This window comes from Botryllus schlosseri, chromosome 3 (genome assembly GCF_051294905.1).
Source record: "Botryllus schlosseri isolate E-star chromosome 3, Bs_hap1, whole genome shotgun sequence".
Classification (NCBI taxonomy): Eukaryota; Metazoa; Chordata; class Ascidiacea; order Stolidobranchia; family Styelidae; genus Botryllus; species Botryllus schlosseri.
The window spans coordinates 37,892,380-37,918,804 of NC_137238.1; the positions used below are offsets into that span (position 1 = coordinate 37,892,380).

A 26,425-nucleotide genomic window follows, 5' to 3' on the forward strand; every position below is an offset into this window, starting at 1 on the left:
AGTTGGTCCAGGCGCGTAGCCAGGGGGGGGGTTTCGGGGGTTGAAACCCCCTCCTTTAGAAACGCGAAACCCCCTCCTTTAACGCGAAACCTTGCTCTTTTTAAATGACCGCTCTGACGCTAATACTCGTTTGCAATTCAATAAGTCATATTATCAGTTTGTGCGCGGCGAATTAACGAAAGGCGCGGCCAATTAACGAAAGACGTGTTGCTAATTAGCGAGATTCGTCTGTGCGCATTGCACTGCACAGTGTAACGCGACACGATCTCCCGCTGAGATGATTGGCGAAATCAGGTCATTCATTGTCGCGCGATCGGCAATCATTACTAGCCTGATTTACCGCGTCTCCAACAAGCCTAATTCCGCTGGCTTGAATAATCACATCTGCAATAGGCCCGCGGCGCACGATATCGTCACTGGCCTTCACAATCACATCTGCATTGGCTTGGTGTGCACGATATCTTCGTAGGCCTACACAATCGCATCTGGAATAGGCCTCGTACTAAAGATATCGCTAGCCTAACTACCGCGTCTTGAGCCTACCATGCTTCGGCTCCTATTTCTCGATGGCTTGGATAAAATGCTATTACGTATATGCTGATTAGCGATTGTGATTAAAGAGTTACATCTCGTAACTGAATGACATCGAATGTCCGCAATCATGTTCGACGCGTGCGTACATGCGTAATTGATTTCCACTAGTCTTCAGCTGTAGTCCAGTAGGCTTGAGTTATAAGAGGTAAAGGTTTGAACCACCTGAAATCGGCGTCATTATAGCACATATTCCATAAAAACTCGTACATTTTTACTTGCCTAAATCGTCACCGAGGCTACGTAAGACGCAAGACGCATTGATGAGCGGGCGTATTTAATTGTTGGACGCTTTGACAAGCGCGCGAATTTAATTGTTCAGCGCGTTGATAAGCGCGCGTATTCAAATGTTCGACGCGTGCGCATTTCATTGTTCACGACAGATCAGGGAGTCGCTAATTAACAGCACTTCCGGACTCGTCGAAAAGCTTATCGTACGCCTATAATCGCCAATACGGGGATGTTGTATAATCGTTATTTACGCATCGCATGTACTTAACCCTAATGAGTCAATGCTACGTTACTAAATTCGGAAAAAATCGAAACCCCCCCCTTTTATTTCAAACCCCCCCCTTATTTTTCGGCTGGCTACGCGCCTGAGTTGGTCACTGTAAATATCATTTTATTCAAATTTTTCTACTGCAATAACTTTGCTTCCAGTGGTTGGAATGGAGCCAAATCTGGAGTGCGGCGTTTTTTTAACCTACCTAACAATTTTATCAAGTAGCCAGTGAAATCTGAAGTAAAAGTTTTTTTGTGAACAGCCCTACTGTACAGCTGTTCTAATGGATGTGTGTTTTGAAAATGTGCCATAAAAGCTAGATGCCATATCTTTTGAATATCAGTTGAATCGGGCTCTTAAATGTATGAAGAAGGATTTACCGTCAACCTAAAAAACTAAAGACTTGCGACGATAGCAATATGCAGTTTTTTATCGTAAAATATTGTACAAAGCAATATCGGACTTCCGAAGCTCTCAATTTCTCCTACATTCACCCCAGATTGTAGCCGGAACGCAGCCCCGCACTGGTCCCAGGTTTTCGGTGTCGACTCAACCTGGGGTGCGGTAGTGTTGAGCCCCCTTTTTAGGGGGGATGAGCCCGACTCACTCGACACACATTCGGGTATTCCATTGTCCCCACATATTCACCCGCAGGGTTACAATTGGTCGTCTTCTTGCGGGGGTTCGTTCTCTTCGACGGCCGGGGGCTCGGGTCTGAATCTGCATCTCTGATCGTCGATGCGCGACGACTGAATGCGCATGACGAGCGCAAAAAAATCCTCGTCTGGCAGCGTTGGGGTTTGCGAGTTGGGGCCGTCTTCGAAGGCGGGGGGCGATGACCTTTGGTCGTTCAGCCTTGTACCCTGCAAATTATATTAAAAAGTGAAAAAATGTAGAAATAGGATTTCAACCCATTTCTACTGGAGGTGGTTGTTCAAAAATAACTTTTTTATTCAAATCTTACTGGTTAGTTGATAAAATAGGTAAATTAACTAAGTTAGCGCAATTCCAACCTGTCGAACCAAAATTAATGTAGCAACATTACTAAATGATGACATTTCCCACTGTAGATACAATTTTTGAATAAAAACAGTGTCAAAACTTCATGAGGTGAAGGCCAGTAAAATTTGTAAATACAAGCTATTTAGTTTAAATAAATCCAAAAATGCTTACTACACTCATAGTTTTGCTCTTACAGGTTGGAATTAGTCTTTTTTTAGCCAAAATTTTTATGAATCGTCTTTTTACACAGCATAATAACTTCACGAGGTAGCCGGTTAAAATTGAAATACTAGATATTTAGTTTAAATAAATCCAAAAATGCCTACACTTACGTTATACTTCTGCTCCTACAGGTTGCAATTGAACCAAATGCGATGTGAAGTGTTTTTCTAGCAAACCTTCGATATACAATTGAATAGTATATTGATATTGAAACGAACCCGGTTATTTTCGGCTGACACTCGCCAGGGGTAATTGTCAGGAACTAGTAGAGAATTGGAAAGAACATTGTATGTCAACAATCGTGTCACAAAATATGACGTTAATGGCATGAGATTTCGAATGATCGGGGCGAGGAGAGCGGTTAAGCTCAATGTGCTATCTTATATGGTACACGAACTCCTGTAGGCACAAGCTAGGTTGTCGTATTTTGATAAAAGTCCAAGGCACCCAAATGGAAGTGTGAAGACTACACAAAATTTGTTGTCCCGATAGTTTTTCGGGCTTTTGGTAAGCTTGTATCTCTTTTAGGAGCAAAAATGTGATAAGAATTGCAGGAAATAACCACTGTATCACAGTAACACAATATAATTGCGAAAATTGCACCTATAAGCAGTATTTTTTTAGTCATTTTGCGATAGTCACTGTTGAAATAATGCTAATTCTCGATGAAATCTACATTTCAAAACCACTCACTAATGTAGATTTCATACCTTTTCTAGTTTCTACTCGCCCTTGGGTTGGTTGTGATGTCTTGCAAATTTCTACTTACACTTATGCTGGTAAAATATACATGGTCAAATTACCTGGCACCGTATCAGGGCGTTAAAAAAAGTGTCGTCGAGCGGGTGGCGATTTTCCGCGGAACCGTTCTCGGCATTCGGACGCAGCAACACCTCTGTGACGAAATAAAATAAAAATCAGCGAAAATATCTTCCAGATTCTACTCCACATTGTTCATGCAAAACTACTTCACCTTTGTGGTTTTGTAAAGTAGAGAGTACTTCTGTGACATGTTAATAAGTTATTTACAAGCGTTAGACACACCTTGCAATCACGAAAGTATCCCCCTGTGATCAGCCACCAAAATTATGCGATTCCTTGGCCAAATCTACTCATTGATACTTCTCCAATTCCAAATTTACTACAAAGATATATACAACTTGTTATTTTTAAAGTAGCCTTCACCGATTAACTGCTATAATATGAGAGTCATTGACCAAATCTAGGGGAGAGGAGGCAAAGATGAGACATGTAATTTTTCATAGAGCTATTTTTTATTGAACAGATTCCTTCAACTATGTCCTACAATATTAACAAGGCGAACAGATTCGAGATTGGCAGCAAAATGTAAAAACATATTTTTGTGTAAGTTATGTGGATTCATGTTTGTAAGGGCATACCGATCATAGTACTTTATATTATAAAATGACATTATTGGAGCTGGTAGATTGAAATACCAGCAGTGTAATCATGCACTTACCTCAGAAAAGTAATAGACAGAACATTTTTTTATTGAAGTTTATATAAGAATGGAGGTGCCCGGGTAAGATGAGACAAAGCCATGGGGTAAGTTGTGACACGGGTATCAGAGGGCTTTTCCATTGGAAGCCTCGCAATATTCAAAATTTACTGTTCACAGCATATATAATAGATAATAATTATTCATCTAGTAGTTTACCAGATATGACAATAACAGACAAAATAATAAGGAAACTCTTATTATTGCAGGATCCCGTGAGTAATTGATTTTCGATGTCATTAAAATTCGTATATGATGCACAAATTCCTATCAAAGCGAACTATTTCAAGATTATTATATTTCATTCGAGATGTCGCTAGTTGATTCATAATCAGGGATGAATTGGTGGTGTAATGAGCAAGAATTGCTCGGCGTCTCATCTTGAACACAGTGTGTCTCATCTTACCCTCAACCGGGGATAAGTTGAGACATTTGAGCAAGGATTTTCGAGGGCCGAAAAATCTAGGAGTATGTTTTTCAAAATAACTCAAAAAACAGTCATATATAGTGCAGATCACAGGGTTTCCATCACTACTAAAAGTAATCTTCGGAAGGCATTACTCTTTGAGTGGCGTCGAAACATAAAAAAGTGTCTCATCTTGGCCCCATCTCCACTACTTTTTAAACTTTTCGAATGTTTTAGTCTTGGTGTGTCTTTAAAATGGCTACTTCTATTTAAAAACTAGTGGAAATTTACGCCACTTCTTCCACTCGAGTATACTACTGTGATCGATCTGCCCCGGAAAAGGCGGTACCTGGGGCGGGCGGCGGTATCCCGTTGACTCTAAGGCCGGGCAGTCCGGTCAAGCAGACGCGCTGCTCGTTGAGGCGTCTCGACTGCGAGTTTGAAATCATGCAAATCATGTCGCGCATCGCGTCGCCATTCGCAAGCTCTGAACAGAATCGTGGAGAAGGAAAATAAATAAAAAATTATCATCGCGTGCATGCAGATGGCTGACCCGGACTTGTGCAAACTGGTGGCTTTTCAAAATGCGGGACTAGACCCAAAACCAAAGTCAAAAAACATAACCACTTGCGAACTTTAGTACCAACCAACTGATAAAACGAATTACTTAAAATAGCACTGCTCACTTTTCAAAATCAATAACCAGAATTACAAGCACTCAAAATCCAGTAGCGAGGTAACCTTCAACTAACCACGTTAGCAGTTTGCACAAGTCCGAGTCGGCCGGTTTAAGAAAAGCAAATATCCAGAAAAGCCTCATAGAAAAATGTCAACGAATTCGGTATGTAGCTGCACATTTTAGGACAGAAAATCCTGCAAATTTTCAATTCTGACAACTTATATGTGAAGCTGGCACGAAACAAGCACCAAAAGAGCTTTTTATCTACTTCCAATTCGCTCAAATTGTAACCTGGTGAATGCCGGAGTTGGTCAGAGACACAGCACCCCTGGTTTTACCGAGTAGTTGAGTACATTTTGCCTGTTTGCACTAAAATTTGTTAATACTACTTCAGTACAAATCGGAGTAGTTTGGTAACGTAGTACTTCAACTTTTTTCCGAATACTCCAGTAGCTTTCGTCTACTTACTTAAGCAGCTGTCTTTTTACACAACTTCTACTTCTATTCAACAGGCTTATGATACATTTTACTTACTTGAAAATCGCTACTACTAATTCTGCTCAGGTATACATTTATTTATAGTATCACTAGTTACTACTACCACTTTTACGCGAGTAGCAAGACTAGTTTGACCGCTATTTCCATGCCATGCAGGCCTGCCCGTTAATCACCAGCGATTTAGATTTAATCCACCGCAAGCAATTGTTAGAGCTCCACCGTAAATGTTAATTCTCCAAAAGAAAGCCGAGAAATCACGAAATTGAATGATACAATCGTATTGGAATGAGCCCGAATATACAGAACTCGAATATGAATAGTATATTCATATGGAAATAACCCCGAATGTTTCCGGCTGACACTCGTCAGGGGTAATCGTCAGCAACTAGCAGAGTATTCATTTCTACCGCCGACAAGTATCGGCCTATATATTTGGGTTTATTTCAATATGACAATATCAATATATGATTCAATTGTACAATGAATTTGTGTACCTTGATGGGTATATTCAAATGGCGAAATGAAATGCATTCCGATGATAAAAGAATCATACAATCAGAAGATATCAATCAATATGTATAAGAATTAAATTCAAAATGATTATAAGAATAATAAAATTAAACTGAAAATTAAATCAAACAAAACAAATTTGAGCAACCCACCATCGTTGACCTCGGGCTGACCCCCGACGGCACCCTGCGGCTCGTCTTGTCTCAAAAAATCTGGCAAGACGTAATCCTCGTCCCTCATTTCGCAGCGCTGGTCGTTCATGCGTCTCCCTTGCAGGCGGGTGATCAAATCGAAAAAGTGGTCGTCCTCGAGCATGTCGGGAGAGATCTGAACAATATCGCACGCCCATCAATGCGGATGCCTTTAAATGTACTTGCAAAAAGTACTAATCTAGCTGCCTGACAATTACCAAACTACTGGGTTTTGAGTACTTGTAGTTCTAGCTGTGTATCTTGAAAGTGTGCAGTTCTTACTCTAGTTGCGAGTTTTGAAAAGTACCTACCGTAATTTTCCATGTATAATGCGCAACATTTTACCTATTTTTCGTCCTAAAATCGGGGGGGATACGTATTATGCATGGGTACAACAAGCCTTAAAAATTCTTCCTCGAAATAAAACTTGAAATCACACCTTTCTTCATGCCTGTTTCATTTGTGCATCACAAAAAGCCATCATTCGTATAATCAGTGTTATGCGCTGCCAATTAACGAGAGTCGTTTGCGCTGATTAGTTGGTTGGCCGATTGTACACTAGGGTGGAGTGAAAAATGAAAATTTTTGAATTTCAAAAAAGGGTCTTGATATGTGGTGCCAAATAGAAACCAACTAAATTCTATCATAATTTTGGGTTCGTACACCCTCTAGTGGTCGTGCAATTTCACCGAACGAGCCAAAAACAGCTAATTTTGCCATATCTTGATCATCACTTACACTGGAAAGTCAGTTTTGGGCTTAAAAGATGCAGAAGCAACATGTTTCTATCTCACTTCCATAGAACTTACTCTTAAAAATGAACAGAAAAAAAGTTACAAGCAAATTTCTGATTTTATAGGTAAAATTAAGCACTGAAGCAGTGGGTAGGATGTCATAAGCGTGTAGTGATTGATCTTATGACTGAGCAACATACCCTATCAATTAGAACCACTTTTCAAAACTTGCTCAAACGAATGAAACCCCCTCCAAGCATAAATAGGGCTCGGGCATCGAATAGAGAAGGCTAAAACTGTATTTAAAACAGCGTCCATTGCTAGTGCAGCGTCACGATATTGGTAAGTTTATAACAACGGCCCTCATGAGATTTCTTACCAAAATGCTGTCGTATGGTTTGTATCATATTTGTCACAAAGCTCCTGAATGACAGCACAAAAATTGAAAATACGCATTCAAAACACAAACATCAATTCTATACTGGAAACAGAAAATTTTTGTAGCAGTAGCATATGAGTATCAGTGTGCACAAACATTAAAATCATGTTTAGTATTGAAAGATTTCATCTGCTTTCAAGACTTCAGTTTTCGTCTGATGAGGCTATCTCTACGTTTAAATCCTGAAACATTGAGCATATGCTTATGTCACCACTGTCACATGTCTTTCCACTGCCTGGTTGTGGCAAGGATCACTGTGCCGTAATGGTGATGATCATAGGTTTCCCAGCTCGTGATCAGACGAGGTCTTGATTGCGATGCAGGCGGCTGTTCAATATTTTTGAGGTTTTAATTGACAATTTGGTGGAAAGATTAAGCCTTGATGTTGATAACTGGAATTTGGAAGAATCTGATGCGGATGTCAATGTTGCTGCTTTAGGGTTTGGTTTCATTTATATATCCTCCTTCAAAGTCGTCAATTGGAACCAGATCTGCAATATTTGGAGGCTGGGCCCGTCGTTCATTCAATATGGTTGACTCTCGCATCTCAAATTTCAAAGTACTATGTGGGACAGAGTCGTCCATCGTGAAATCTGAACTGTCTTGCTCAATTTTGCATGGAGGTCTATTTTCCGTTATGGTTTGAAAAAAAATGCACAATTCCATGGTAAATGGTGCTAAAAATTTCCACAATATAGTTTCCCGTGTCACAAAGCTGACTGATACCCGAATTCACTCCCTTGCACTATCTTTGCTACAAAGAAATGCTCATTTTGAACATCCAGAAAATATTTTGCTGGGAATGCTTTGGTGACGAGGAGGGAAACGTCCGAAGATTTACAGTTAACAAGATTACAGCTATGCGCAGAACAACCACACCATACCAAATTCCAATTATGATTTTGAAGGAAGATGTATAAATGACACCAAACCTAAAAACAGCGACATTGAGCATCAGTTTCTTCCAAATTCCAGTTATCAACATCAAGGCTTAATCTTTCCACCAAATTGTCAACTTAAACCACAAAGATATTGAACAGCCGCCTGCAATCAAGACCTTGTCAGATGACGAGGTGGAAAACCTAAGATCATCACCATTAAGGCTCAGTCATCCTTGCCACAACCCGGCAGTGGAAAGACATTAAAACGTGGTTACTGAAGCATCTACTCATGTTTCAGGATTTAAACGCAGAGATAGCCTAATCCGACGAAAACTGAAGTCTTGAAAGCAGATGAAATCTTTAAATACTAAACATGATTTTAATGTTTGTGCACACTGATACTCATATGATACTGCTACAAAAATTTTCTGTTTTCAGTATAGAATTGATGTTTGTGTTTTGAATGTGTATTTTCAATTTTTGTGCTTTCATTCAGGAGCTTTGTGACAAATATGATACAAACCCTACGACAGCATTTTGGTAAGAAATCTCTTGAGGGCCGTTGTTATAAACTTACCGATATTGTGACGCTGCACTACCAATGGACGCTGTTTTAAATACAGTTTTAGCAGTCTCTATTCGATGCCCGAGCCCTATTTGTGCTTGGAGGGGGTTTCATTTGTTTGAGCAAGTTTTGAAAATTGGTTCTAATTGATAGGGTATGTTGCTCAGTCATAAGATCAATCAATACACGCTTTTGACATCCTACCCACTGCTTCAGTGCTTAATTTTACCTATAAAATCAGAAATTTGCTTGTAACTTTTTTTCTGTTCATTTTTAAGAGTAAGTTCTATGGAAGTGAGATAGAAACATGTTGCTTCTGCATCTTTTAAGCCCAAAACTGACTTGCTGGTGTAAGTGATGATCAAGATATGGCGAAATTAGCTGTTTTTGGCTCGTTCGGTGAAATTGCACGACCACTAGAGGGTGTACGAACCCAAAATTATGATAGAATTTATTTGTTTACTATTTGGCACCACATATCAAGACCCTTTTTTGAAATTCAAAAATTTTCATTTTTCACTCCACCCTATTGTACACGAGTGAAATTAAGTCATTGATTGGCGCTAATTTATCATGTCAAAGACAGGCCTGAACAATCGCATATAGAACACGCCATGTGCGCAAGATGTAATCGTTGGCCTGAACACCACAGTTGCATCTCCAACTGGCCTGGTGCGAACGGCATAACTGTTGGCCTGAGCAATCGCATCTGTAATAGCTAATAATAACTATCGCATGTGAGTAGTTTTAATTCTAGTTGCGCATCTTGAGAGTGTGCAGTTTTAGTTCTAGTAGCGGGTTTTGAAAAGTGACAAGTTAGAGTCCTAGTTCTAGTTGCGCATGTTGAAAATCCAGTAGTCTGCACAAGTCCTAAGTGGTTATTTTGACTCATTGACACTTTTTAAGCAAAATTTTGTAAAATAGAAATGAAAAGTGCATTGTATAACAACCTAAAACTCGAAAATGAGCAAATCATCGCAAAACCACATACTGCGCTTATATGTAGCAAAAACTAACCCTCTGGTTTCCAGACTTTGCTGAATCCCGCTCCGAGCGGCCTCTACCGCCCGCCGTTGAATTTTCTTGAAAAAGTGACTTCGTTGAATTACTATCTTTCGCGTGCTCGCTTTTACCGCGTCTGCTTTTTTCCATCGCCTGAAAATCCCGAAATCAGGAGAAACTTGTCGAGTACAGAAAATTTCCTATCGCTTTATCTACGCATTATTCGGATCTGTTGAAAGCAGAGTTAGAACTAGGAAGAAATTTCAGGTTTTCCAAATCAGAATAGCATTAGAATGATAATTACACAGTTCTTTACAAATTCGAATTACTGAATTAGCAAAAACCTGGAAATTCAACTCAATTTTGTATCAAAGAAAAACAAATATCAAATTCGCTTCGTATCAAATCATCCCCAGCTTAGATTACAATTATAGTTGCACAGTATTCTCCAAATAAGATTACAATTAGAATTCGCAAAAACCTGGAAATCGAATTCAATTCCGTATCAGAAAGAAACGTATATAAAATTATCTTAAAATTAGATTAGAATTGAGTTACACAGTATTCTCCAAATTACATTAGAATTAGAACGACTAAATCCGCAAAAAAACTTTGTAATTGAATTCAATTACTAATAAAGAGCTTCTTGGAGGTACAGAACTTCAGTACCACAATTGAATAGTATATTCATATTGAAATGAACCCGAATATTTTCGGCTGACACTCGTCAGGGGTAATCGTCAGCAACTAGTTGAGAATTGGAAAGAACATCGTATATCATCAACCGTATCACAAAATATGCAGTCAACAGCATGAAATTTCGGATGAGAGAGAGTTAAATGTACTATTTTAGGTGGTACACGAACTCATTTTGTTGACACAGCCTACTAATTAGAAAAAAAACAGTGAAAATTCAAATCATAGTAAATGGCAATTGTCCGTAGAGCACGCTACAGTTCTCCTGTTCTCCTACTAGATAGGCCTAAGTATTATAATAAGAGCAAGAACACATAAGAACAATCCACTATTCCTAGTCTAGTTAAAAGGTTGGCGCTTGAAACTGAAACATCATTAAGAACACACTGTTCTTGAAAACTATAATTCCCGTTTATGACCAGGCGTCAAAAGTAGATTAAATTACAGCGTCATCACAACTCAGGAAGCGCTGAGTCAGTTTAGATCCCGAGTAGTTGTGCCCGGTAAGTGATAAAAAGTTTCGAGCAAGAAATAGACCCTGACTAACTAACTAAACTAACTAACTATCATTTCGTCGAATAACGGGGTGAAAGTACCATATTTCAAACTGTGATTCTGCGGAATCATTTTTGAAATGAAGAGGACTAGCAACTGTAAAATTTGAACATTTTTGGGGGTTTTTGGTTGGTTTTTACATCATGGCCTTATTATCTCACCGAAAAAAAAAGAAAAAAAAAAGTAAAAATTGTAAAACTTAAATTTCACTGACATACCGTTCGCATTTTTCTTTTACTGCGAAAATGTTCAATAGCGTTCTATCACTTCTTTAGAAACCAAAAATTCGTACAAACTAATTTGGAAAAAACTGTACGGTAGTTATAATTCTAATTGTAATCTAATTTGGAAGAAAGTGTGTAGTTGAAATAGTTGCAATTCCATTCTAATTTGGAAAAAATAACTTTGTAGCTGTAATTCTAATTATATTCCAATGTAGAAAAGCTGAAAATGTTCTAGTTGATCGAGTCTGAAGTTTTTGACATGTGTCAAACTCTCCTACAACAACGATGTAATATCAGCAACCAATTTAAAACTGCAATTATAATAACATCAGTAGACTCTTGAAGTGTCCGGCAACCTCGTCTAAACTCAAACAACGCAGCCATACTCTCTGCAGACTTAATACGCTGATCACGAGGAAGTGAATTCAACATAACTTTCTATCCTTCTCGGCAATGGAATTCAACAGGAAATAAGCTGCTGCCATTCAGACTGCGGCCGCAACCTTAAGGAAATCACGACGCTGCTACCTTAGCTTGCATGCAACTGTCTTTAACGCACCAATTCAATGCAATTTTCACATCAACAGTTGCAATTTCTAACACGCCTGTGCTACAGTTCCAGAAATTCATAATTGTCCGCAATGATACGAAACTAAATCTTACAGTACGTTAGAATGCTTCTCAACTTGAAATTTACCACCAATCAAGGTTTACAAGCTTCAACAGCGGAAAATTGTATCGAAACTATCATTCTTGTTGATAAATCTTCATTAGTACGAAGTCTACTAGGCTACTGTAACAAGCTTAACAAACTTTGCAATGTGCACCAAATGTAACTTGCCTGAGTGACTGGCTGTACTAACCTCGAACATTGCTTTCGTCACGTTCATTACAGAATAATTTAATCGACTCCAAGACTTTTGATGTGCCCGTGTTCAAGAATTTCATAAGCTCAATAATGACCATATAAAATACCAGCCAAACTTTTATTGGAATCTCTGTATATAAGCTTGATATTGAACTCTTTATGAAGTGCACATGAGAAGTTTCAGAGTTGAATAAATTACACTGCAATGGATGTGGGAATCCTAAAAGCAATTACCATTACAACACACACTGTCATAACTGTCTGAAAAGCTTCCTGGCGGCACAGAACTTCAATGGAATTCAATTGTACACGAGTATTTCCGTCCAATTAATAGTCTCTGCAGAATCATAGAAACTAAGCTAATCACGAACGGCTGATTACCGACTGATACCAACTAGTTCTATGAACCGCAGCAAAAGTTGCGTTAATCGATATATCGAGCCCGACTATTATTATCTAGGGACTTACAGAACGCCCTCTTGTAATAATTCCTGTGACATCACAATACGCATGTACAAGCAGTATGTTTGAGACGCGGTTAAGTGAAGCTTCCTTCCTTTTTACTTTCAGACAATGCTATGCTGTCACAATGCTGCTCTCGATAGCTAGTAATTCACTAATACACTGCAAATCCAAGATCTCACGAATACAGTAATTCTAGTTCAAATCAAATTTAGGAATGAATGTTAAGCTGAAACAGTAAATCTAATATAACTTGGAAAAAAATGTATATCCTAAAAATCAAATATAATTTGGAACAAACTGTGTAGCTATAACTCTAATTCTAGTGGAATTTGGGAAAATAACTGTAGCTATATTCCTAATTCTAATCTAATTCGGAAAACAATGTGTACCTATAATCTCAATTCTATTATAATTTTTAAAAATATACCGCTATCATTCTAATTCTAATGTAATTTGGAGAACTGTATAGCTATAATCCTAAATCGAATCTAATTTGGGACAAACTGTGTAGCTATAACTCAAATTCTAGTCTAATTTGGAGAAAAACAGTAGCTATATTCCCAATTCTAATCTAGATTTGAAAAACACTGTAGCTATAATGCCCATTCTAATGTAATTCGAAGAAATATGCCTCTGTCATTCTAATTATAATGTAATTTGAAGAAGTTTATAGCTATAATCCTGAATCGAGTCTAATTTGGGACAAACTGTGTAGCCATAATCCCAATTCTAATATAATTTGAAAAAAAATATGCCGCTATCATTTTATTCTAATGTAATTTGGAAAACTGTATAACTGTAATTCTAATCTAATTTGGAAAAAATCTGCAGCTATAAACCCATTTCTAATCTAATCTAATTAGGGACAAACTGTGCAGCAATACCTTTAATTATAGTTTAATAATTGTAAAAAAATGTACGTATATTACTAATTCTAGTCTAATTTGTAAAACACTATGTAGCTATAGGCCTAATCCCGATTCTAATGTAATTTAGAAAAAAAAAAATTGCAGCTATCATTCTGATTCTAATGTAATTTGGACAAAAAATGCAGTTATAATCCTAAATCTAATCTAATTTGTGACAAACTTTGTAGCTATATTCCTAATTCCAATCTAATTTGAAAACACTGTGCGGCTATAACCCCAATCCTAATCTAATTTGGAAAACACTGCAGCTATCATTCTAATTCTGTTGCATTTTGGAAAAATACATGACACTTTCATCCCGGTTCTGATGTAATTTGAAAAATAAATGCAGCTATCAATCGAATTCTAATGTAAGGTGTAAAAAATCTAGCTATAATTCTAATTCTATTGTAATCTGGAAAACACTGTGTAGCTATCATTCTGATAGTAATCTAATTTGGAGAAAACTGTTTAGCTATAATTGTATAATTGTAATTGTATCGTTCTAATACTAATCTGATTGTGAAAACCTGAAAATTTCCTAGCTGCCAGGAACTTTCAAAGCTACCTGATCGCTTTAGATATGACTCTCGAATGGCTGCATCTAAAATAATTCTGCCAACGTTAATAAGCCAGCACTTCCTGTCTGCGGTATGAGACGGTACGGTCTATGACGTCATAGTTGTGTTGATCGATTTTCGAATTCATATCTTGGACCAAAGCTCGACAACTAAAATATTTTCAATTTTTACCAAATTAGTAGTATTAGAATGATAGCTACAGTTTTTTTCAAATTAGACTAGAATTGGGATTATAGCTACATAGTGTTTTTCAAATTAGATTAGAATTAGTAATAGAGATAGTTTTTTTCCAAATTAGATTAGAATTAGGATCATAACTACAGTTTTCTTTCAAATTATACCAGAATTAGAATGATGGCTAAACAGTTTTTTCCAAATTAGATTAGAATTAGGATTACAGCTCCACATTTTTTTCAAATTAGGTCAGAATTAGAATGATGGCTACACAGTTTTTTCCAAATTAGACTGGAATTAGAATTATAGCTTCACCGTTTTTTTCCAAATTGGATTAGAATTAGGATTACAGCTCCACATTTTCTTTTCAAATTAGATCAGAATTAGAATGATAGCTACACAGTTTTTTTTCGAATTAGACTGGAATGAGAATTATAGCTTAACCGTTTTTTTTCCAAATTACATTATAATTAGAATAATAGCTGCAAGTTTTTTTTCAAATTAGATTAGAATTAGGATTATAACTACACAGATTTTTTTTTCAAATTAGACCAGACTTAGAACGATGGCTACAGTTTTTTTTCCGAATTAGACTGGAATTAGAATTATAGCTTGACCGTTTTTTCCAAATTACATTATAACTAGAATGATAGCTACACAGTTTTTTTTTTCCAAATTATATCAGAATTAGGATTATATACAGATTTTACAAATTAGACTGGAATTAGAATTATAGCTTAACCGTTTTTTTTCAAATTACATTATAGTTAGAATGATAGCTACAGGTTTTTTTTCAAATTAGATCAGAATTAGGATTATAACTATACCATTTTTTAATTAGATCAGAATTAGAATGATGGCTACACAGTTTTTCTCCAAATTAGACTGAAATTAGAATTATAGCTCAACCGTTTTTTCCAAATTACATTATAATTAGAATGATAGCTACACAGTTTTTTTTTTCAAATTATATCAGAATTAGGATTATATACAGATTTTACAAATTAGACTGAAATTAGAATTATAGCTTCACCGTTTTTTCCAAATTGGATTAGAATTAGAATGATAACTACAGTTTTTTTTTCGAATTAGACTGGAATTAGAATTACAGCTTAACCGTTTTTTTCCAAATTAGGTCAGAATTAGGAATATAGATACCGGTACAGATTTTACAAATTAGACTGGAATGAGAATTATAGCTCAACTGTTTTTTTCCAAATTACGTTGTAATTAGAATGATAGCTGCAGTTTTTTTTTCAAATTAGATTAGAATTAGGATTATAACTATACAGTTTTTTTTAAATTAGATCAGAATTAGAATAATAGCTACACAGTTCTGAAAAGCATTTCAGTAAGTAGCTCAAGTGGACAAATCCTACTCAAGTACTTTGAAAAAGTTCAGAACTTCAAAGAAGTATACCTACTTTGTTGCTGGCCACTTCTACTAAGTACTTCTACTAAGCCGAAAGTCGAAAAACATCTTTAAATTGCAACATTCCCCGAACCTTGGCCTGATCTGGCGTCAATCGCAGAATCTCCATATTCTCCATGCTCGTTCGGCGGATTCTCTTGCTCTCCTCTCTCCTGTATGATCGAGATTCATTATTTCATGCACCTTGCGGTTCATTAAACATTTGAATAAAATGTTGCAGCAGAATCAACCCATGTCCAGATTTTCAAATTCTTGATTTCGAAAACTGTGAAAAAATCCAAGTTTTTGAAAAATTCTCATATTTTTTGGGCTGTGTTTGTCAGATTGTTTCAAAGTGAACCACGGCCGAAATTTGGCCAAAAGAAAACTTCATATAAGTAATTTTCTGAAAATGTACGCAATGGACATAAACTTCTGATTTTACACCGACGAAATGAACAATAAATAATGTTAATTTCTATCCATTCGCTAAAACACCGTGTCTCACCTTTTCTTGTTGTGAGGCGAAGAGTTGGTCAGCTCCCGAAGATTAGTCTCGGCCGCAGATTTGCTCATGGCGTCTCCAACCTGAAATACTCGCTTTTTGATTTGAAAAAATTAGTATTTAAGGTGGAAAATTCTATAATTATCCATTATAGATCTGCCCACCGTAAATACTATTATTTCAAATCCAAAATTTTTAGAATCAGTAACTTTGCTTCTACTGGTTGGCATTGAGATAAATTCTCTATGCATCGTTTTTATAGACAGCTTGAAAATTTTAAGGGGTTAAGAGATAAATTTTTTCAAAAAATTGAAATTGTTATTTAAAATTCAAAAATTTCCAACAGTAATAGATACCTATAAGAATTGGGCCAAATCTGGTTTAAGCCAAAGCCAAAGCAATTTAAACAACCAAGAAGGTCAGAGAGCCTTTTAGTGTGTCTTATCATACATAGAATTCGCTACTCGAAGGTACAAAACTTCAATATACAATTGAATAGTATATTGCAATTGAAATGAACCCGACTATTTTCGTCAGAGGTATAATCGTCAGCAACTAATAGAGAAATGATAAGAACATTGCGTATCAGCAAACATTTCACAAAATATTACGTTATCAGCATGAAATTTTGAATAAGAGATCGTTCAATATACTATTTTTAGATGGTAAACGAACTCTTTTGTTGACACAGCCTTGGCTGGTGTATTCCATGCTGATGACGTCATATTTGATGATACGATTGATGATATACAATGTTCTTTCCAATGCTCTACTAGTTACTGACAATTACCCCTGACGAGTGTCAGCCGAAAATATTCAGGTTTATTTCAACATCAATACACTATTCAATCGTATACAGAAACCGCTACATGCATAAAAATGGGCGGCATTATCTCTACTTCTACCCCCAGCCGCAGAAGTAGGCCTAAAACACTACTTCTTGCATTTGAGCAAGATTATTCCAATTTCACTACTACCCACCTCCGTCGAAATTTCATGTTGTTTCCTCAAGCATTCCACGGCCTTCTCGCGGTTGCCCAGCGAGATGTGAGCGTTGCTCAGCGACCAGAAGGCTTTACATTCTCCCACCCTGAAAATACAGGGGGCAGAGTTATGCGCACAAAAGTTCAGAATCAAGATATTTTTGGAGGTGCATCACTTTTTGCGAACGCAGAAATTCTAATTTTAACACAATTTGAAAATAACTGTGTAGCTATCATTGTAATTCTAGTCTAATTTGGAAAAAAAACTTTGTAGCTATCAAGGTTGTAATGAGTCGGATGCGAGTCGCGATTTTTTGGCGACTCGACTTGACTCGAGTCATTTTTTCAAATTTGTAAAATGACTCGAAAATAGGAGGGCCAAGGCAGACATTTTATTGTAACTTTGAATAATAGTAAAGTCACCACATGACTGGTATTTCGTCTATCAATCCTGATACTTGGAAAATAGGGCCTGAAACTGTTATTATTACTGAATTAATATATTATGAAAAAAGGGGGTTGAACCGGGTTGAACCCAAAACTGAACAGTGTACACAATGACTTGACTCGGCGGTGACTTAAAAATGACTCGACTTGACTCGAGTCAAAACCATAAAAGTGAGATCGACTTGTGACCCGGAACCTTGCGACTTGGTCCCAACCCTGGCAGCTATCATTCTAGTTATAATTAGCGGCAAGTCTGACAAATGCAACCAACCTGTCCTGTAGTTCTTGAGCGATCTCGAGATGCCGCATGTGATATTCGACCGCCTTTTCGTACTCTCCCAGCAGAGTGTACGTGTTGCCTAAGCTGTAGCAAGCTTGCGCCTCTATGGCGCGGTCCCGCAATTGCTTCGCTACATTCAGCATTCGCCTGAAACGATATTTTTCAAAGACACTGCACCTTATATTTGTTTAAAAATAACTTTTTTCGTCAAATTTCACTGGCTTTTCAATAAAATTGTCAAGTTGGCCAAAATAGCGCTACGCACCAAATTTGGCTCAATCGCTAAGTGTAGAAGCGAAGTTATTGGAGTATAAAATTTGGCATTTTAACGGTAGGAAATTAATTACCCACTGTAAACACTATTATTTCAAATCTTAAATTTTGAACATCAATAGCTTTTCTTCTACCGGTTGAATCAAGCAAAATTCGCAAAGAATCGTATTCCAAGACAATTGTACTTTTTTTCAAATAAATTTAAATTCTTTACCTCTAATAGCTTCGCATCAACATGTTGTAATCGAGTCAAATTTGGTGTGCATCGTTTTTTTAGCCAACCAAACAATTTTATCGGTCACCCAGTAAAATTTGAAGAAAAAGTTATTTTCGTACAACCCATTCATTCAAAAAATCAATCGGCGTACTTGTAAAAATCGGCCGCGAGCTCGTACTCTCCCAAGAGCACGTGAGCGTTTCCCAGGTTGCTGTACGCTCGCCGCTCCGCCGATTTGTCGCCGAACTCCTTCGCTATCGACAAACGCTGAAAGGCAAAAATTGGAATATAAAATAAATAATATATATATATAAACAAATAAATAAGGTATCAATAAATAATATATATATATACAAACATAAATAAGGTATCGCCGTTTCTTGGAAAGGGCAGATGCAGAGGTAACGGATTTTTTCTATTTTTTGGTGTACTGCCCGCACAGCCTACTGCAGCGATTATAGTTTCAGACTGCTACTACCACTAGACCACCAGACCACTAATTAACATTGTTAAATGCGATACTGCTCACTTTATAAACATTGCGTTTGTAATATTGGCTACAAAAAGTATAGACCTGTCGTCCAAATCAACTTTTCAAAACTTCTCACTCGAGCACTTTTCAAATACCTTTTCCTATTTCTACTAAAATTATTTTGACATAAAATTTAGTAGCCCATACCTTTACGTTACTTCCACTTCTACTTGTGTATTGACTTGGCTTGTACTCGAGTGATTTTGCATTAGTCGAACCAAGTCGTATGTCTCGAGGCACAACACTACGACTCGGACTCGACCCTCTACTAGCTGACTTGGACTCGGACTTGACTCGGCGGTGAATTGAAAATGACTTGACTCGAGTCAAAGCTATAAAAGTGAGATTGACTTGTGACTTGGTTACAACCCTGTCAAATCAATGTACGCAGCCTGTATGACGCAGACTTGGACATTTGTCAGCTTTTACAAATAAGCTCATGTAATTAGATTCACAGCTACACTTTCTTTCCAAATTAGACAACAATTAGAATCAAAACGACACGTTTTTTCCAACTTAGGTTAGATTTAGAATTATAGACACTTTTTAGGAAATTGAAAACTACCGATTATGGATATATTTATTGGAAATATTGTTGTGTTGACTCAAAAAAAGAAGAAAAAAAGATCATTGACTCGACCCCCCCCCCATTACGATTTCGATTAAAAAAAAGGTCATCGCTATGATTCCACTCCCGAATGACCCGCATTACCCCATTTATTGATTTACCCCACCACTTGCCCAGTAAGATTTTCAGTCGACCCTGCCCATTAGCACGAGAATGGCAAATGTCTGTTCACGGGGCTCGGTTTGTTTCGCAATTCGCACTGTACAATTCTCCTGTAGCATATTCAGAAAAGCCACAAATTAAATTTGAATTAGAGCAAAGAAACGTTTCACAAATTATATTAGAATTAGATTTCAATCCTTTCGCTTTACTTGGTGTAATTAGACCAGGGTTTAACGACTCAAGTCATTTTCTCAAAATACGACAATGAATGGACTGAAGTCATCGCGGGTGACTCAGTTCAAGTCATATGACTCGGGACTCTGACGGCCCAGACCGTCATTTCATTGTAATTTCGAAGTATAGTAAAGTAACCACACTATTGGTATTACGTCTTTTGGTACTGGTCCTTGAAAACGTGACCAGAAACTGCTAAAAGTGAGGAAAATTGGTATATTATAAATGCGAACCATTCGATATCACCAAACAGAGTTATAAAAAGTGGGTTTACAAGACTTTAACTTGAAGCTGAGCCGTAAACACTATGATTTGGACTCGAGTCATAATACCATGACTCAGACTCGACCCTCTGCTCGGTGACTTGGGCTCGGACTTGACTCGGTGGTGAATTGAAAATGACTCGACTTGACTCGAGTCAAAACTATAAAAGTGAGATTGACTTGTGACTCGGAGCCTTGTGTCTTGGCTGCAACCCTGGTAATTAGACAACTAGAATTATCTAGTTTACCAAGTCTGGTATGACGTATGTTAATATTATTTATAAAAATAGCTTTACCTGTCATACCATAAGCTACTTCTACTCCTACTTGAGTAGCCACTCTGTGCGCCTCCGCTGAAATCCCAACGTCGTATCGATCAAGGCTCTGGTCATACATAATGTACGCGTAGAGCGGGTGTTGACAAAGTATACTTCTCAGGAGTACGCTCATGAAATATTCAATGAATAAACACGCCGCCCACCTCCTGATGATACTTGATCGCGTCCCGGTAATTGCCGAGAAGGTAATTTGTGTTGCCCAGGCTGCCGTAGGCCCTTCCCTGGGCCGCCCTGTCCCCGATTTCTTTCACAATCTCAAGGTTTTCGCTGCGACAAAATAAAATCAATCAACATTAGAATTAAGCAGACTCTTGGAGACACTCTTATATCAGACCTGTACAAACTACCAATCCACAGTCAACTAATTAATGGTTTTTGAGTAATTTTAGCCCCAGTTGCGCATTTTGAAAAGGGTTGGTTAAAATTCAACTTCTAGTTTGAGATTTTGAAAAGTGAGCACCGGTAGTTCTAGGTCTAGTTTTAGTTGCGGATTTTGAAAAGGGGTAGTTCTAATCCAAGTTCTAGTGCCAGATTTTGAAAAGTGAGTAGTTACTTCTAGGTCTAGTTCCAGTTGCGGATTTTAAATAGTGAGTAGTTCTAGTTGAGGATTCTAAAACGGGGTAGTTCTAATTCAAATTCTAGTTCCAGATTCTGAAAAGCGAGTAGTACTAGTTCTAGTTGATGATTTTGAATAATTAGTAGCTCTAGTTGCGGATTTTAAAAAGGGGTAGTTCTAATTCAACTTCGAGATTCTGAAAAGTGAGTAGTTCTAGTTGAGGATTCTAAAACGGGGTAGTTCTAATTCAAATTCTAGTTCCAGATTCTGAAAAGTGAGTAGTACTAGTTCTAGTTGATGATTTTGAATAATTAGTAGCTCTAGTTGCGGATTTTAAAAAGGGGTAGTTCTGATTCAACTTCGAGATTCTGAAAAGTGAGTAGTTCTAGTTGAGGATTCTAAAACGGGGTTAGTTCTAATTCAAATTCTAGTTCCAGATTCTGAAAAGCGAGTAGTACTAGTTCTAGTTGATGATTTTGAATAATTAGTAGTTCTAGTTGCGGATTTTAAAAAGGGGTAGTTCTAATTCAACTTCGAGATTCTGAAAAGTGAGTAGTTCTAGTTCTAGTTGATGATTTTAAATAGTAAGCAATTCTAGTTATAATTTAGGATTTTGAATGGCGAGTAGTTCTAGTTGCGCATTTTTAAAGGCTTGTAGTTCTAGTTCTAGGTAAGGATTTTGAATAGTGAGAAGATCTAGTCTAGTGGTTCTCAAACTGGGGGGTACGTCTCCCTTGAGGGCGCGAAGCATCGGTCAATTGTAATTTTTACCTCCAATTCATAGTTATTTCTCTTTATAGAGTCCAAATTTCATATTCGAGAACTCTCTCATCAACAGTCACAACCTCTCATGCCAGCAAACCATCCGTCGGTATTGCCAGCATTCTGGTAGCATTTTGTGATGCGACGATAAGGGGGCGTGAAATTTTCCACTATCATAAAGGGGGTGTGTTTGAAAAGTTTGAGAGCCACCCATTTTCAAAAATGAGTAGTTCTAGTTCTAGTTGAATATTTTGAATAATAAGCAGTTCGAGTTCTAGTTGCGCATTTTGAAAACCCAGTAGTTTGTACAAGTCTTGGAGCGGCAAAACTTCCGTTTAGAATTGAATAATATATTGATTTTGAAATAACCCGATTATTTTCGGCTGACACTCGTCAGGGGTAATCGTCAACAGCTAGTAGAGAATTCGAGAGAGCCGTGTATATCAAAAGAGAGATCGCAGCTAATCTCGAATCAAGCAATGACTGAGTCTTTGCCTCTCACTTTTTCCAAGCACGCAATGAATTTTTGCCCACGTGCAACAATTACTCCAGGAAAACAGCGAAAATACTCACTCGTAATGAACGATCGCCTTCCTCATGAGAGCCACAGCTTCCTCCGGATGTTGCAAAGGCCGGTCCACAGCCCTGGCGCTCAACCCGCGTTTGCCTTGGACGTGATACACGTTTCCCAGATTGTAGAGAGCTCGCGCTATTCCCACCTGAACAAATAAAACGAAAACCAGTCAGCTACCTCTAAATGGGTGATTCCCTTTGGACGGTAATGAACAGATTACAGATAAGTTTTCGTTAATATTTAGCTCAATTATTGTACAAAAGTCATCTGTTTTATGCAAATATTGGCTGTAAGCTTGTGATAAACATCATTGAAATGACTTCTTCTCAAAATAATGTCACACTATTTACGTAGAAATTGGGAAGACTTTTACTTTTTCAGTGCGAATTCTGTAGCTGCAATTTCTTGAAATCCGCGGTCTTGTCTTGAAAATTCAAATCCTCTATTTGATATGAACGAGTGCCAAAAATCCATTTCAACAAAGATAGGTGGCGGCAGGGTTGTAATGAGTCGCGAATTTTTGGTGACTCGAATTGACTCGAGTCAATTTGTGAATTGACTCCACTTGTACTCGAGTCATTGCGCACAACTCAGACCGAGTCATATGACTCGAAACTGGGTCTACCAAAAGTGGCATTCCATTGTAATTTCGAAGAATAATAAAGTTATCACACTATTATATTTTTGTCTGTCAGTACTGATACTTGAAAATGCTACCAGAAACTGTTGAAAGCGAGGAAAATTAGTATATTATGAACGCGAAGCATTCGATATCACCGAGCAGAGTTGTAAAAAGTGGATCTCACATGACATTGACTCGAAACTGAACGGTCAACACAATGAATTGGACTAGGACATGACTCAGTGGTGAATTGAACTATAATAGTGAGATTTACTTGTGACTCGGAGCCTTGTGACTTGGTTACAACCCTGGGTGGTGGCAAATGTAATACTATGTTTTAACACCTCAGACGATGCCTTCGGGTATAATCGCAATATATATGACACCAAAATTGAGAATCCGATTTTTAATGAACATAATATTAACGTTGTTATTTCTGATTAGCAGCTCATCTTGAAGTTATTCTGGAATAGCGGTTATGTCTATCACAAGAGAAAATGGATTTTTCCCAAATCCCCAACAAAACATCTCTGAACCGCAATATGTTTGTATAAGTAGGCGATTGGCAATTAAAATGAGCTTGCACGGTAGAATATTTCATCTCAAACGGCAATCCTTTTTATGAGAGTCCTGAAGTTTTAGCAGCTATGAAGCAAACTGCCTCATGATTCCTCTAATTCAAAAAGTGCAAACTAGTTTATGGACCATTTTGTAAATTCGGAGGTTGCGCGAACCCCCTGAAAATGCTTCGCAGACCCCCGGTTGAGAACTTTAAAAGTCGAATCTATGACCTGACAAAAGCAAACCTTATCGTTGAGGTCTTTCGATATTTGCAAATGTTGCTCGCAGCATTCGACGGCTTCCTCAAATTTCCCGAGCATTTTCAAAGTATTCGCCAGATTCCCGCTCGCTTTTGCTTCGCTGACTTTGTCGCCCGTCGACCTGAAACGTCACATTTCATAAACCCTCATATTCCAACATTTCATAACCCAATATTGGAACGGCACACAAGAATTCGTCGTCAAACACAACGATGTGAAAGGCACTTTCATTTTGACAAGCTTCGCAAACAAGAACCACTTGATATCCGATTGGAGTGTTTTTGTATCAAGGTATCAATGTTTAGACAAACATATTGAGCAGATGGCAATATTATGTATAATGTATTGTAGCAAGACCAACTGTCCCATCTTTCTCTATACGTACTATAAATCCTTTCCAGTGTTTAATAAACAAACGTAAACATAGTTGCTTGTTTATAACTAGGGATGGGTGACTTGAGTACAAGGCTTCAAGTCAAGAGTATTCGAATATCTCTCATTATAGTATCACAACAGTTTGGATGATCTGGAAATATGAAAAATATGTAGGCCTTTAATGCGACCACAAATAATATAATGCCACTTTCACATGATATTTAAGATAATTTTGTATCATTTTCACAATGCACTTAGTGACAATGCTATGGATTGATCACAAATATGTCAGCTGCTGCTCGGTAAACACCAGGATGTAACAACAATCGAATGTTCTCAGTAAAACACGCCCGATCATATCCTGTCATTATTTACATCATAATTACAAAGCTGTCATTACGCTGCCCGTAGACCTACAACAGAACAGCCAAAGCTTACTCCGATTCATCAGACAAATTCGAATAATACTCACAACAGATATGATATAAATCGCAAGACAGATGCAAGTCTTCGAATATAATCCACAGTTCTAGACACTCCACCTTTTAGATTTACAGCTGCAAATATGGTTTGATTCATATGTGATGTGACCGTCAAATTTACTATGATTACGACGACACACTTGAACGACTAGATAATTCTAGTTTCTTAACTGGACTCGTAAGAGCAAAACAACAAATCAAATTCTACCGTAATCCAATTTTTAAAATGTTTCTATGCTGTCATTTTACTTCTAATCTCATTACAGCCTTTCTATATAGTCATCATTGTAATCATATTCTCATTTGATAAAACTGAAACTTTCTTAGCTCTTCAATTAGACTGCATAACGATACTAAGGCCCGTATTCAAAGAGACGCCTCGAACTCAAACTCAAGGCTTGCTCGACGGAGTAAAGGCGGAGTTCAACTCCATTGGAGTAGCTCCTTGGTATTCAAAGACATTTTCTAGCTTTGCTCAGTTTCGAGTCTTACTCGACACGTCTGGCATCATTCGCAACTGTGCGCTGTGCGCTCGCTCGGTATGAACTGTTAAGATGCCGGGTTAGAATCCAGGTACGTTTAGCGTAATATATTTGGTGTGCAGTATCACACCGTGAGGACAGTTAGTAGAATCTTTGGTGTGCACGAGACACCGATTCCATATTGGCAGATAGGTATACGGTACGTGTTTCATTCCTTCCAGATAAAATAGCTATTGACATAGATATGTTAGAATATTACATGCAAGTGAATGGAAACAGGCTGCAGCAAGTACGGAAGTACCTTACAGATTTTGATAATCCAGTGGAATACATCACTGAGGAACTGTGTTCTGATCGCTATAGGCTTACGAAAGCCGGTGTTAGTGGATTATGGAGATCCTACATGACCTTACCAGCCCATCCAACAAAGGCCTGCCCCTGCCTCCGTTGTTGAAGTTCCTTGTTTTGCGCTTTTACGCCACAGGAAGCTTTCAAGTTATTGTTGGGGAACTGGAACATGTCTCCCAGCTCACCGTTGGTTGGTGGATTGGTGAAGCTGGACAGTATTGCCATAGCTCATAAAAGCTCAGCTTCAGCATACATCAAATTCCCACAAGGTGAAGTCGCAGCCAATGAGGCCACACGATTTTACGACAAACAGCTGCTGAACAAGGTTCTAATATCCTCCAGAACAACTATAGAGGACTTTTGGAGTGTGGAAGAGGGTGTTGCCCTGCTTATCGCTGGGTCTACGGCGACACATCAATGACTGTGATTGATGTTAACAGCAGTGTTATACAACTATGCCAGAAAGCACAGGTAATATATTTCTTGATTTTTTATAATATCAAGCGCTTAACTCCCTTCAAATTTAGGTGCATCATCAACCATGAAACTGATGTCCGTGTCATCCCACAAGAAGTTGTAGAGGCACCGGGAGATGTACGAGGTTACCTGACAGGCCTAGCTCGGAGACGACGGATCATAGAAACCCACTTTACGAATGAAATTTAATTTGTTAACACAAATAAAGAAACTGCGGTATCACTTGTATGGAACCGAACGAAATGGTACAGTGTAGAAAGAAAAGAAGTGGAACAGTAACTATCAATAATCCACGGTAACATGAGCATAGCGAAAAAAGCATAAATATCACGGTGCGGTGTTGCAAGTCTAGGCTTATGCAGTTAACGGGCATAGCAAAAGAAACGTATTGATGTCACGGTGCTGCAATTAGAGGCATAGTAACTATCAATAATGCAAGGTTAAATGGGTAGTAACTATCAATAATGCAAGGTTAAATGGGTATGACACAAGAGAAGCATT

At 37.8% G+C, this 26,425-nt stretch overlaps 2 protein-coding genes across 5 annotated transcripts in view; both read right to left on the reverse strand.

The window, feature by feature from the left end:
- Positions 1-26,425, reverse strand: part of LOC145435211 (cytochrome c oxidase assembly protein SCO2-like) — an 85,336-nt gene that overhangs the window by 31,612 nt on the left and 27,299 nt on the right. The window lies entirely within an intron of this gene.
- Positions 1,196-26,425, reverse strand: part of LOC145435182 (G-protein-signaling modulator 2-like) — a 33,132-nt gene continuing 7,902 nt past the window's right edge. Inside the window, exons 2-15 of one of the 4 annotated variants that reach the window (XM_080312499.1) lie at positions 24,608-24,970; positions 23,746-23,881; positions 22,317-22,462; positions 20,569-20,692; positions 18,480-18,595; positions 17,830-17,985; positions 17,110-17,218; positions 16,132-16,223; positions 15,718-15,796; positions 9,757-9,894; positions 6,082-6,256; positions 4,592-4,729; positions 3,121-3,212; positions 1,196-1,956 (exon numbers count right to left, since the gene is read on the reverse strand). In XM_080312499.1, the coding sequence (XP_080168625.1) occupies positions 1,750-1,956; positions 3,121-3,212; positions 4,592-4,729; positions 6,082-6,256; positions 9,757-9,894; positions 15,718-15,796; positions 16,132-16,223; positions 17,110-17,218; positions 17,830-17,985; positions 18,480-18,595; positions 20,569-20,692; positions 22,317-22,462; positions 23,746-23,881; positions 24,608-24,714 (1,815 nt within the window). In that variant the 5' untranslated portion in view covers positions 24,715-24,970 and the 3' untranslated portion in view covers positions 1,196-1,749. The remainder of the gene's footprint in view (positions 1,957-3,120; positions 3,213-4,591; positions 4,730-6,081; positions 6,257-9,756; positions 9,895-15,717; positions 15,797-16,131; positions 16,224-17,109; positions 17,219-17,829; positions 17,986-18,479; positions 18,596-20,568; positions 20,693-22,316; positions 22,463-23,745; positions 23,882-24,607; positions 24,971-26,425) is intronic. The other 3 variants (XM_080312497.1, XM_080312498.1, XM_080312500.1) reach the window with 3 other exon arrangements.